Source organism: Neopelma chrysocephalum, unplaced genomic scaffold (genome assembly GCF_003984885.1).
Source record: "Neopelma chrysocephalum unplaced genomic scaffold, ASM398488v2 Primary Assembly neopelma1_61b, whole genome shotgun sequence".
Lineage (NCBI taxonomy): Eukaryota > Metazoa > Chordata > Aves > Passeriformes > Pipridae > Neopelma > Neopelma chrysocephalum.
In genome coordinates this window covers 8424170-8437634 of record NW_020897717.1, presented here as the reverse complement: position 1 = coordinate 8437634, position 13465 = coordinate 8424170, and the positions used below count along the sequence as shown (strand labels likewise).

The following is a 13465-nucleotide window of genomic DNA, read 5'->3' as shown; positions in this document are numbered from 1 at the left end:
CTTAATCAAATCCATTTTACTGACCTGCTTTACCCAGTTCCCCATAGCAAAGAGAGTCAGTGGCACTTAGCTGTGCCCAGCAGCAGAAATTCCCTTAGCAGGCTCTGTCAAACCCAACATGTTATGTAACAACACTGACTAAAATAAACAATTTCCAACTACTAGGATTTTTATGTGGAGTTGGCAGCCATGCTGTCTAAGAGGAAAGATTTTGCCAATCAATCCTACCTCTGTCAGGAGGAGGTTTATTTATATGTTGCAAAATTGTTTTTTATCGGCTTCTACAATTTGGCATCGGGAGACAGCAGGAAGAGCAGGAATCTGTTCAGAGCTGAATTGTAAGAGCTCAGGAGCTCTTTGGGGACTGAATCTGGGTGCAGCTGCTAAGGCAGTGAGCAGTTGGAAACCTCCGCATTCCTGTGTGTTTAAAACAAAAAGGGGAAATAACAGGACCTTGGTGGCAGTAAGGTTATAGCTTGGGCTTCAGCATTTTTTGTACACTCTTCCCAAAAGAATTAAATTTTCACGAATTAAAAATGCATTAATCTCAGTCTTTTGTGATGCTCTGAATGCCGGCACTTGCTGCTGTGACCATTTAGTCACAACTGTTTTGACAATAACAGATGGTTTTTCTAGCAGTTTACAAGATTTGGGCCTGTAGCTTAATGTCTACTGTCACCTCCTTTTCCTTCATCCTGACTTCAATTTAACCCCTGAAACCAATGAGACTCTAGGGATTGCTTCCTTCTTTCTGCTCAACTCCTCCCTCCCTCCCTCCTCCCCACACCTTGTGTGAGAAGGATCCTGCTTGGGGCAGCATTTGGTGTTTAGGATTAAACTATTTAAAACACAGTGGTGCCATTCACAAGTGTCTTAAGAGATGTGCTCCCCAGAAGATTAACACCTCAGCTTCCCTGTGGTGAGGCACTGGCAGTAAAGCCACACTGACACGGGTATCCCATGGACTGGAGAGCGTGTAACCACCTAGTGTTGCACGATAATCCTTTTCTTAAATTAGATCTCTCCACTTGAAAATTTTAAACCAAATTGCTAACTTAACTTGTATTTCTGAAGAAGTGAAATCATATGTAAGTTACACTGGAGCTCCTAGTTGCTAACATGATAACATATCTCCAGTGTCTCTGATTCCAGCAATAATGTAGGAAAGAAAAGGAAGGTAAAAAGCTTGCGTTATTTGTAATCTGTTCTGCTGACCCAATTCTGTCAGCAGCCACAATTAAACCCTGTCAGCAGAAGTCTCTTGCTGCTACCTGTGTATCTCCAGCACTTTTATCTGCATGACATGTTCCAGGGACGGGTTATAAAAGCTGCTTCCTTTATTTTGGAGAACTCTGCTTATCTGAACATAATGGATTCCTCCTTGTTAGTTTATTGCCTTCATTCTTTTGTTTTGTTTCATATGCAGCAGCTCACTTACATGCTTTCCTTCATCCCTGCTGTTCTACTTTTGCTTTTGCCCATTCCCTTGCGAAATGACTTTTTTTTCATTTTAGTGTATGTTTTTAATTGGAATAAGTATGTTGATCATATACTCTCTTCCTATCCAAATGCAAAACAGAGAGCTAAATTTAAATAATTTGCCCTAAGTTACTTACGCAGTGTAAGTTACACCAGGGACTTTAGCGTATAGCTTATAAACTTGAATGCTGATTTATTTACTAAACGCACTTCTGTGGCGTGTAATAAAAAGAAAGATGTGTGACAAGATACTGTCTGGTTACAATGGGAAAAGTAAGTGATGACATCATGTCTTCCCTCATCTCAGACTACCCTTGTTTAATCTTTGTCACCTCTTTCCATCCATCACTCCTTTCCTGGTAACAGCTGGCACCTATGCAAAGGCAAGTATCTTGATGTGTCCTTGATGTGCTGTTTGCATAAATGTAGAGAGTAACAAGCAAGTAAATATCAGTGAAAATAAAAAAGCAGAGCCGTGACCAAATATAGTGTTCAGCAGCTGCTGACTTAAAATATAAAATGGAATTGTTATCACACAAACCCCCACAAATTTTCTGCTTATGTAAGTAAGGCTACTGAAAGCTCTGCACAGGAGCGTGAGCACCGCTGGTGTGGGCCATTTCTGCAGGCTTCCAGGAAGTGGCATGACTTTTTGGTGAAAGAATGATTCTATTCTCTTCTGAAGGGTAACACAGCCACCCTTTGAAGCACGGCCATACTTAAGGCAACAGATTTTTGTAACTTCTTTACCCCCCTTTCTGTAGTATTAAATATTTTTTACTTACGTATTCAAGTTACTTGTTTGTTTATTCTTAAGCAACATGAATTTAGCTAAGAACAAAACTACTGGGGGCTTTTGTATTAAGCACCTGTTCTCAAATAGCCATATTTAGCCTAATGCTCTTATTTTGCTGAGAGAAACTAAGTTTAGAAACTGCTTTGCCACTGGGTTTTTTTTTGCCAGTGTGAGCTGTATTTTGAGTGATATTGAAAATCAAGCTGCAACTGTTTTGACAAATGGCTGATACACTTACTGATGCTGTAATTCCTTAAACTGTGGTTACTATAATGTATTGTCCATGTAAAAACCACTACAATTAATTTAGTGTTCTTTAAAGAACTATGAAGCTTACACACTGAAGAAATATGGAATATGGAGAATATATATAAATTATATATATATATATATTATATATATATATATATAAAATACATCTTAACATTTTAGTCTGTTGAGGGTGAGGGGAGCCCAGCATTTTAGAAAGAACCACAAAAGCTGCCTCGAGTCCATGTGTTGTCTATAGCAACATTAGCTTAAAAAAACCCAAACCCACAACCATTTCTGAGGAAGCATGTCTAATGCAGAGGAGAGTTTAACTGCCAGCTTGTAGGCCAGAAGTGGAAAATTGAATGTGAAAGAAGAGGATAGAGACATAGCCCTCAACTGTCTGTGGGCACCCAGAAAAATGAACACATTCTTTTCAGTTTCAGACTAGTTCTGCAGTACATCGACACCCGGATCGTAGAAAACTCAGAGAGAATAGAAAGCCAGATTTTCCAAACTCTTAATACTCTGCACTGGGACAGGTTAAGTAAAGGTATAGATTTTAATGAGGTACTAGAGAAAGTGGAAAGAAATCTGTATTATGACTTTCTCTGCTTCTGAGTGGGTACCAACATAAGGGAAGAACTGGACCTTTTAAAACTGATCCTATTTAAAACACTAGAATTTCTTTTTCTCCTAGTAGTTACTGAATTAATCTATATTATAATTTTTTAGGTTCCCTCTCAGATGATGCAGAATTATTGTTTTGGTCTGAAAGTTTCATCACTACATTTGATTTCTGATGGCAAACTAAGCCTTCTGCTCTTCCTTAGCAGCATGGCCACCGCAGGCTTAAGTAGTTCTAATCAGTTGTAGGTATCTGAAGTTGCTGTAAATGTTTGAAGTCTTGTTGGTGTTACTCACTTATGATGCCACTGTGTCTCCATAATGTAGATATTGTAACTTTCTCTGAGCAGAAGGTGAAACTTTTGTACTCTTAATGGCTTAGCGAAAAAGCCCTATGAATATTTTCAGCAGCTAACATAAAAAAAGCCCCTTATTTTTAACTGGAAACATATTCTGAGGCAAGGAGGAGTTAATATTTATATAGCAGGAAAGAATGAAAGATGAGTGATAATAATGTGCTGATGCATGGAAGACCTTGCTTCAGAGATGTGATACATTGATTGAGTGCTTTCTGATAATATCAACTGGCATTTTATTTAAGTAGAAAGAAGAAAATTTGCACTTTTTATTACTGATGTTTCTTGTAATTCAATAAACAGAATTTCAAAAGAAAGACGTTTTGTTAAGAGAACTAGAAATTTTAAAGAGTGAGACAGGTACACAAAACCCCAAATCCCATAATGCTGTCCTCTTACCATACATAAGTGTTGCAGAAGAAAATCGTTACATGAGCTGTGTGCACCTACCTGAACAAATAAACTGTTTGTATTAAAGGCTGGGGTTTTTCATATTCATTCTGTAAATGAAATACCTCTCAGATTTCTGTATCCTACAGGAACTGGGTCATGTAGGGGTTGACTGATATAATGTCACACACACAGATCCCCTGAGGACCTCAGTGATTTATCATGCTTGGCTTATGAGTGACTGTCAGAAACGTAACTTCCATTTTCACCACACAAATGGACGAAGATGAATATTGTGGTTTTGTGGAAAGAAAACCCTGAACTTCAGAAGACCACAACAGTCAGAGGGAAACCTGAGGATAAAATGTCTGAATAGGAGCAAGAAGTCCCCCCAACTTTTATGATAGGAAAGACATGTTTGAAAGCCAGTTGTGTTATTTTTGTGGCTGCAGAAATGTGGAAACTAGAGGAAGGGTGGCATTTTCTAATGGCACTTGCTAGGAAAAGCCATGAACACCATGTGAGGTTCTATTCCCAAATTTCTAATTTGAAGGGACAAATAATAGTCTGCACCTGTTTTAGTGCAGTTTGAGCTAAGAGAATAGCAGCCTTGAAGGAGTTTTAACTAGAGATTTATATTACACAAACAGTAAAACCTTCTTATGTCACAACTTCCTGGGTAAATGACTTTCCCTTGGATTTGCTGTATTTCCAGTGCTCCCTGGAATAACAGATAGATAGTAATTAATTTTCTGGTATGTGAAGTGCAGAACTGGCAGGAAAGACTTTTAAAGAAAGAAACTTGCTGTATAGACAGATTAATGCTAACGTGACAATTAAGTTGAGGTAGTGGTATGATTAAGACTAACTGCAGAAACCAAAATTGAAGTAACATTCCAGACATGACTGATGACTACTGGCATGTATAAGGAAGAGAAATACATGCTCTAGAGCACTTCGATGAAATGCTAAGAATAAATTGAGACTGTTTCTTCTAACATCACACTAAATGATACAGAAGCTACTGTTCACAAATTGCTTTTGTGCTGAAAGATACATATGGCAAATGAACCTCGGGTATCCTGGAAATGCAGGGTAATTTAGACAGTTTTTAAAATATCTTAATCCATAAGTAATAGGATTCTGCCACAACTGCCTTTGAGCAGAGCTTTCCCGACAATTTTTCAATGGTTAAATGGCTCAAAGAAAAGTAACATAAGTGAATGCTCTGATTTACATAACATATTGGTCTGTATATTTTTGACACCTAAAGTAGGCTGGCAACTGTTAGTCACTAAGTATTTGTGGAAGGAAATCCACCTCCAGTTTACTGGCAGTGACCAAGGATTTTGAAGATTGAATGGATTCGAAAACTTATCTATCTTCAGTGCCAATATTTAGCACAGCTCCTATTCAGACCGAGACAGTCTAACCATGGATGGAATGAAGAAATTTCACTGTCATATCTAACAACCACTTTCATGATACTTTTCTAAGTATTTGCTGCCGATCTGTGGGTTTCTGTAACAGCTTTACATAGCATCTATTTTCTATTACGCTTGGGAAAACATTTTCTCATACTGGCAGATAATGTTAGACATCTACCCATACAAGCTTGAGGATGGTCATAAAGCAGTCTTCTAACAGTGAAGAACCTCACTCAGAAACACACTATTTTCCTCTTATTAATGGTTGTCTGACTTAGCCTTTAAATTAGGGAAAACTGAATCAAGTATTTGCTTATTGGTCTGTCTGTGTTGTTGAGTATTTTCAGTTCTTTTCTACTGAAGATGTTCCCAAGTGCTCAGTGAGAGTATACCAGCAGGGTGGACACAGCTGTGTGCAAAAGGGTAGAAGAAACCTGACTGGATTTCAGACTAGAGGTGTCTGTCCTTGAAAGCCACACACAGATTACAGGGGGAGAGAAAGCGAAGGTAATTAGGCTGAAGGTTTATTATTGCCTAAGTTCATACACAGTAAAACTCCATCTAGAAAGACAGGGCATTAGCTTAACCAAACATCTAAAAATCTCCTCTGAATGACTGACTTGGGCTAAACTTGTTAGCTAGATGAGGCTAATGCAGTATCGGCCACGGGTGAGAGCAGCGGTATTAAGAGTCTGTGTCCTGATTATAAGGTGAGACTGCAGGCTACTGGATACTGGAAGTCAAATTTTGCTCCTGCATGCTGCCAAATCTTTTCATCCATCTTTCCTTCATAAAAAAGGCAGTGATATCTAATTGATACTGAACTGATCCTAAGGATTTAGTTCAGTTCAAAAAAACCACTCCCTCTCTCTTAAAGACAGAAGTGCTGGTTTACACATACAGAGATACTGACAGTGATTTGCCTCTTTCATATTCAAACTGGAGTTCTAGGAAGGTAGGGATGCTTTGCTGTGATGCACAGAACATCCTATGTGGCAGATGTTGCCTTTGTTTCAGGGCATGAAATCGGCGATTCCGGTAGTTTTGCTATATGGATGCAAAAGTGGGCACTTCAGACGGGAATCATTTAAGCTCTGAATGTCTGACTCATAAGAACATAATACAGCATGCTCAGATACTGATGTTAATAAATGGCATGAAGCATGGTGTTTTTATTAACTTCCTCTAAAATGCAACTAAGAATTTTCTGATTGAAAATGAGAGGAGATGGTCAGTAGGTAGGAAGATGACTCGAGACAAGACCTAAAGCAATGGCTGGAGTGTTGCTGTTGGCACTTGCTAAGAAAGGTGGCACAAAGCAAAAGTGGAGAAACGTGGTAAAAAAAGTAAAGAATGGAAATAGTTTATCCATCGAATGAGTTTATCCAAGTGGTAACTGGACAACAATCTGGCATCCATAATATTAAACATCACACAAATGGGAAGTGGATTTTCAAGTATTTTGGAATTAAGAAGCCATCTAGCATCAAAAGGATACAATGAATTTATATATATTTATATATACACACTTTCTACAAACTTATTATAAATGACCATAGTTATTGATCATAGAGTACAGTCAAACTTCTTCACTTTATAGCTGTTCAGTCTACACGTACTGGAGTTATAAGCGAGAATAACTTGATGAAACAAGAGTTTATAATATTTCTTTATAAGAGAACTTTTATTTAACAGTAAATTAGGCTGATAGGAGCAATGAATTCCAGTACTAACAGAGCCAAGTACCTGGTGTGTTCATGACTTGACTTCAGCTTCTTCCACTTGAGGTAGTGTATCCCAAACTGGTTTCTTAATGTGTTCAGGTATTCTCTCTATCTTAGTCTAAAAGGAAAGCAAAACAACCATTTATTACACCAACTAACTAACATCTAACTACTTTGCTTTATTTACTCGTTTGAGATATGACTCAGATTAAAAATGCCACCTAGTGGCACTTCCAAGCAATACAGCCTTTTTACTGTGTAATACTTTTGAAAAATGTTCCTTCCAAATTACACCCATTTCCTTGGCTGATCTTCTAAAGACTTCAGTAGTTATTGGTACTTGCATAAGGACTAAAGTCTCATAAATTATTAAATTAATAATGTGGTGTGGAAACTTACCTTTTTTACTTCCATGGCAACCCCTTCAGGTAAGTTTCGTTGCACATACTCCAAGTAAACTGCAGCAGTACTGCTTGTTAGGTATTTTAACTAAAACAGAAGTAATGTTTTCTAGTTAACTACTATTACTGGTACTTCAAACAGAAAAAAAAAACAAACCCAAAAGTTTGCCCAAGCTTCTTTCTAGCTCCTGTTATGGGGCCAAACATAAGAAAGGCAGTTTCCATGATACTGAACAGAGTTGGTTGTTGATCTGTACTCAATTCTCACGCAAGTATAAAGTAATTACTTCCCTCCACAGAACTGCACATGCTGCCTGGGATCACAGGCACTGATTATGATGGAAGTGGTCATCTTAACACGGCAGGTATCAGGTGAAATTATTTACAGGTTATGCAAGAATTACCCTCAAATTTCAAGCCTATTATAAATCCCACAACTCCAGAGTTCCACTGATTTTTTAGTTTCTCCTGGTTCCACTGAATTACTTATGTTTTAGTTTTTCCTGGAAGGCGAAAATTGTGCTTATGGTCTGTGGGCAGCCACTTGTACTACACTAATGTCTGGGGACTTCAAGTCTCATTTTGCTAAGCACTGTGCAAATGTACAGTAAGACACCCAGGAGCCACAAAATGCTGGCAGTAAACCTTTCTTCTAAGAAAGTCAACCACAGCTGCATTCTAAACCATACAAATGTCTGTGTCATTGGCCACAGAACTTGTGGTTTGTCTATGCTTCCTTTCTTGCATTTCCTCCATGTAGTTTTAGTTTGCCACATGATGCTGCATAGGGCAAAAGTATGTCTGTTCAAAAACATCAAACAAACTCACAGAGAACAGAACCCTCAGTGATTGGCAACAACGATTTAGATGCATCTTCTTCCCTTCCTGACAAAGCTTCCATCCCACTGACTTTTCATAACACACATGAAGATAATCCTCAATTCTACCTTATTCTTTTAGTCATCCTTTCAGCTGTTAAGATGATAGTCAAAACCAGTCTTTTAGTCCAAAAATTACATAGGCTGTGCATTCAGAATAACTTGTGTTACATTTGATGTACCTAGATCAGCTGCTTTCCGATGTTCCTCTACACTCTCCTCCCCAGCCCAAGTAAACAGGAAATTTATTTTCACTTTTGAACTAACATCTAGTAACATCTTTGAATCATGCACCCAGAACACTTCTTTTTCCTTCTTTCTTACCTCCAAACACACATAATGTGTTCTCATTTCATACTGAACTCGATGCTTCTTGTAAATATGTACAGATTTGAGAAGTGTAAATCGTTCTATCGTCTTTGGAGGTTTATCTCTGAACGAAGAAAAAGACAATTTCATCTTATATAAAGGATGACAATAAAAGTTTATCTCAAAGATTATGCTGGAATCCCTGTTCTTATTTGACATTTACAAGATCTTCAAGGAAATATGAAACACTGTGGTATAGTTTGTTATTATAACTCACGTGGGCATGATTAACACTCAGGTATTAGCCAGCATTAGCTCAGGGAAGCTACACCACTGACAGCTGTATTTAGAGTACTGTCAATATCCTTCATGTAGTCCACTACAGCAGTGCTGAGTGCAGAACTGCTGCTGCTTTCTTACCACTGTACTGCCATCTAAGAAGTGTCAGATTTATAATCTGAGAAAAACTGTCAGATTACATCCATTTCTTAAAAAAAAAAGAGAAAATAATACTTCTAAGCACAGAACCTGAATTACAGTAGATGACATAAGAAGCATCTGACACCACATCACTCTACAGATCAGTTACTTACACTTTTTCAATAGAGATGCCAAGTTCTTTAGCTGCAAGCACTGCAAAATATTCATAGCTGTCCAACACAGCTTTATCGTGACCTTTAACTAAAATGGACAATCTCTTGTACAGTGTTTCTGGCTCATCTGAAATAGATACCTGCATTTTTAAAAAAGGACAAGAGTTACCACTGTATGTTCTCCTTAATTAATGCTCACACTGCCTGTTTCCTTAACCTGTGTGCCCCATTTGTAAAAGAGGAAAAACACCCCCCAACCTGTTCAGCTGCTTATTTATCTAACAGAGGCTGACTGTATTACCTTGATTGACAGGTCTCACTCTTATCAGGGAAAGCAAAGTGTGAAGAGATAGCTAACTTCTGAACATTTAGGTAAAATTTCTTCATCCAAAAAGGAATGCCAGACAAATATAAGGAGGACAACGCTAGCAAAGCCAAGAATGAAATTCATTGTCAAAGCAGGTCTGGAGCAGCAGTATTTGTATTTTAAATAGCAGTGAGAGAATACCCCAAATACTTAAAAGTTTGCTTGGGTATGAAAAGTAACCAGAATATTATGGTCAACAACCAGAATTCTCACTTTACTAAGTTAGTTATAGGACTACTTTAAACATAGCAGGCTTCCCAAGGTGTATTATCCTTTATGTTTGTGCAAGTACAAGTTTATGATTTTCAGTTAGAGCTTCAATTTCTGATGGCCTGGGCTCACTGATTGTCTGAAGAGCCTTGATGTGTTTAGAAGTACTGATTTTCCCACAGGTTTACTCCTAGGCAGTTTAGCACAGTAAATCCAGCCATGTGCCAGACACAGCAGGAAGGCTGGGGTCAGCACTGTAGATCTAATGCTGCCTGTCAGATGTTTCTGAAGCCCTGGACAAAAGGCTACTAAGGTGCTGAACTGAATGTGGCCAAAAAGCTGGTATTTCATAGAGTTATGGCTGCATACAGAAAGCAGAAAGTGACTAAGTGGGAACTGTGAGATAAAGAATCTTGCCCAAAAAACCCTCAAAAGATCTCAAATGCCAGTAATCTAAATTATTTCTTTCTCTATGACAAATTTAACATCATTAAGACAGAAGTTTAAAAAGCTGTAAGAAAGGAATTTGAGTTTTTCTGTATGTTCTCTTTATAACTAAGACAACATACAAAATACTGTGCTACAAAACACTTACCAAAGGATTGGTCTTAGGCTCCTGTGTATCAACATGGGATCCAGCCAGCCGTGCTCCCATCAAGTTGGAGCTTCTAGAAATACAAGGGGAAAAGCCTAAAATTAGTTGTTAAAGATGGAGTTATTTTTTTTTAGGGATTTCGGAGGAGCAGTGAAAGAAGGAGGGTTCTTTATACTTACGGAAGAAAATACTGCTTTTGCATAATTCTGCTTGCATAACTGACAGGAAAAGTTGATCCCTGTATAAAACAAATAAGTTATGCTGTGGGTTTTCCCCCCCAAACCAGAAAGCAGTCAGTTAATACAGGTTTATTAAAAATTACTTTTTTTGTACACCAAAACACAGCACATTCCTAGGCACTGATCTGGCAAAGTATGACATCTGCTCCTTTGGAAAACACAGGAAAACAGGACCATGGAAATAAATTTCAGTATACAATAGCACCTAAAAAAGGAACACATTAAAGGCACAATAACAGTATGCACTTACTAATGAGGCCCCTGAATAGCAACCAAAAAGCATATTTTCAACAGAAGAATGTATTTTTTTGTGGCATCAGATATCATTTCTGTATATGTTTTACTTTCATAGTAGAATATATATTAGTTTTGTCAAGTAACAAGCCTAAGTAGGACTTGTAAAAGCAATTGAAAACAGTATTCTAAAATGCAAAAATTCAACTTCTGAATTTAACTGGAAATTTTCCGTTTTTTCAGAAAAAAAGCTCCTTGTGATTTTGAACACTTGCTCTTCTGAAGAGAACATTTAAACAGAAATCTTTCTTACAAGTTAATGAGTCATATTTAAAAGATAACATGATTTTTCTGTGTTAAAAAGGTAATACAGTTGTTAATCAAGACGTAACATTACTATCTTTCATACTAGAATAACTGTTCCCTTCTGAACATTATGTGGCTTGTAGCTTCCTTCCACTAATTCTACATTTGACAAAGTTACAGGCTACTGGGGAGGGAAGGGGGAGGGAAGGAACTTTCACTTGCCTAACAGAACCTCAGGGCTGCAGCAGAATGCTGAAGCCAAATTATTTTCTTATCCTGCCCCTTGATACTCTTTTTTAAGAGGTGCTGGAGTCATAGCTTTAAGAGAGAAGACAGATACCCTACCCAAGAGTTATACAGGCAACTGTCTAATCAAAAGATCAGAAAACAGCCAGAATTTACACTTTTCTAGGTAATCTTACTGTAGTTGCTCGTGGATATGCATAACTGACTACATGATGCTACTAGGTCCCTAACCTTTTCCAGCATGCATTATACACTCACTAGACATCAGCAGTGAATGAAGCTGTTTTCTGAAGTAATTCTGCCTCAATCGCCACTTATCCTACAAATGCTGCTTCCAGTAAGAAAGATGACTGCAGGAAGAGGCAGGACAGATTCCTGTTTACAAAGGTGACTGTTGTACAAATGCTTCCCCTTAGGTAATCCTTACATTCTTTAAATGCATGTCACAATAAGCAACTTTAGGAGCACTGAATATTTGCTGCTGTAGTTGATAATCATTCGTAATGTTTCAAAGTTTTTATGTTGGGAACTACTTGAGCCTTAATACCTGAAACTACTGAAATACATCTGATAATTCTCTAATGACATCTAATAAAATAGAGTGACTATTTACAAGAGAGTGTAGTGACAGGACAAGGGAGAATGGCTTCAAACTGAAAGAGGGTAGGTGTAGATTAGATATTAGAGAAAATTTCTTTTCTGTGAGGGTGGTGAGACACTGGAACGGGTTGCCCACAGAAGCTGTGGCTGCCCCATCCCTGGAAGTGTTGAAGTCTAGGCTGGATGTGGCTTTGAGCAACCTGGTCTAATGGAAGGTGTCCCTGCCCATGGCTGGGGGTTGGAACTAGATAGTCTTTAAGGTCCCAGGCCATTCTATGATAAAATTATGTTGATACTTGCACCTCAATTCTCTATCTCTGAAGTCTGAATACTGCCTCCCTTCCATTCAACAGCAATATGAAACACAATAACCATCACCTGACATCACTTCAGGAAGCAGACAGGCCAATGAGCATACAAGACTGTATTCAGTGCAGAGCTTAAACTGTGTGTGCAAGTACATGGCACAGAACCTGACCTCAGATGACAAATGTAAGACTGCTGACTCTAATCATAACTAACTTTTTAATCTGTTTTGGTTTTTGTGTGTATGCAGTCTCTGTTATGTATTCTTTTACTTCTAACTGCTTGACCTTGTAATACAGATTAATTATTTGCATACAAAGATATGTGCACTCAAAGCATATTGTGCTATATGGTTTTGGATACAAAAATTTCCGTCTTCATGTAATAAAGATGAATCAAACAAAACATGATGAAGCAGCAGAGTCCTATCCCACAAGCTAAGCTCCCCAGACTATCCAATATTCTATGACTGTGCATGTTATTCCTACCACGTGCCATCTCCCTTTGTTACTAATTACGCAGGTATGCATCACATCTAAAATTAAAGGTGCTCTGTGCAAATTTTGACGAAATGATACACTGAATACCTCAGGTAGTAAAGACGGTGTTCATCAGGCAGGAAAGTGTACTTTAACAGCTTCATTCTCTGATTTAAATACACTTGATGTGCTCTCGCTAATAGCCATCATAGAAGGTGGAAAAGACACTCCAAGTCTGCAGAATTCAATTTCCTGCGTGAACCAAGACCTTGCACGAAACATAATTACACCTCTCCTAGCGCAAAATAGCCTTAACTTTGCTTGGCTGAGAGATTCTGAAGTACTCAGAGGGAGAGAGAAGCCTGCAAGTTCAGAATACAGTGCACACATAGAAGTGAATTTAAGCTTCAGAAAATTAATAGTAAACACCTAACATCGAATTTTCTCAATTTGAGAGAAAGCAATCACTCTTTAGAAGTCAAAACCAGCAGGAAACATCGGCAGTGCAAAACACCTCCCTATTTTTTTACCGTTTTAACTTCCAATATTTGAAACTTTTAAGTCAAGAAACTGGCTTGGCATATCACCTCTAAACCCAAGTGATCTATTCCTCACCATCCCTTACACCCAGAGTAACTGCTGGAAAAAAAAAAA

At 38.1% G+C, this 13465-nt stretch overlaps 1 protein-coding gene across 1 annotated transcript; it reads right to left on the bottom strand.

Annotated features, from left to right (window-relative positions):
* Window positions 1–6805: 6805 nt before the first annotated feature.
* MRPS10 (mitochondrial ribosomal protein S10) lies at window positions 6806–10696 on the bottom strand. Its single transcript, XM_027681932.1, has 6 exons — window positions 10581–10696; window positions 10402–10474; window positions 9230–9369; window positions 8652–8760; window positions 7448–7537; window positions 6806–7166 (listed from the first exon to the last, which is right to left on the bottom strand). Exons 1-6 carry the CDS (start codon window positions 10601–10603, stop codon window positions 7080–7082), a joined length of 522 nt encoding a protein of 173 aa, XP_027537733.1. The 5' UTR covers window positions 10604–10696; the 3' UTR covers window positions 6806–7079.
* Between the last annotated feature and the right edge of the window lie 2769 nt (window positions 10697–13465).

Coding starts and splice junctions, on each gene's coding strand:
- MRPS10 (XM_027681932.1), bottom strand. CDS start 10,603: ATGCAAAAGCAGTATTTTCTTCC. Junction 8,761..9,229: donor GGCATCTCTATTGAAAAAGT/GTAAGTAACTGA, acceptor TTCTTCGTTCAG/AGATAAACCTCCAAAGACGA. Junction 7,167..7,447: donor TTGCCATGGAAGTAAAAAAG/GTAAGTTTCCAC, acceptor CTTTCCTTTTAG/ACTAAGATAGAGAGAATACC.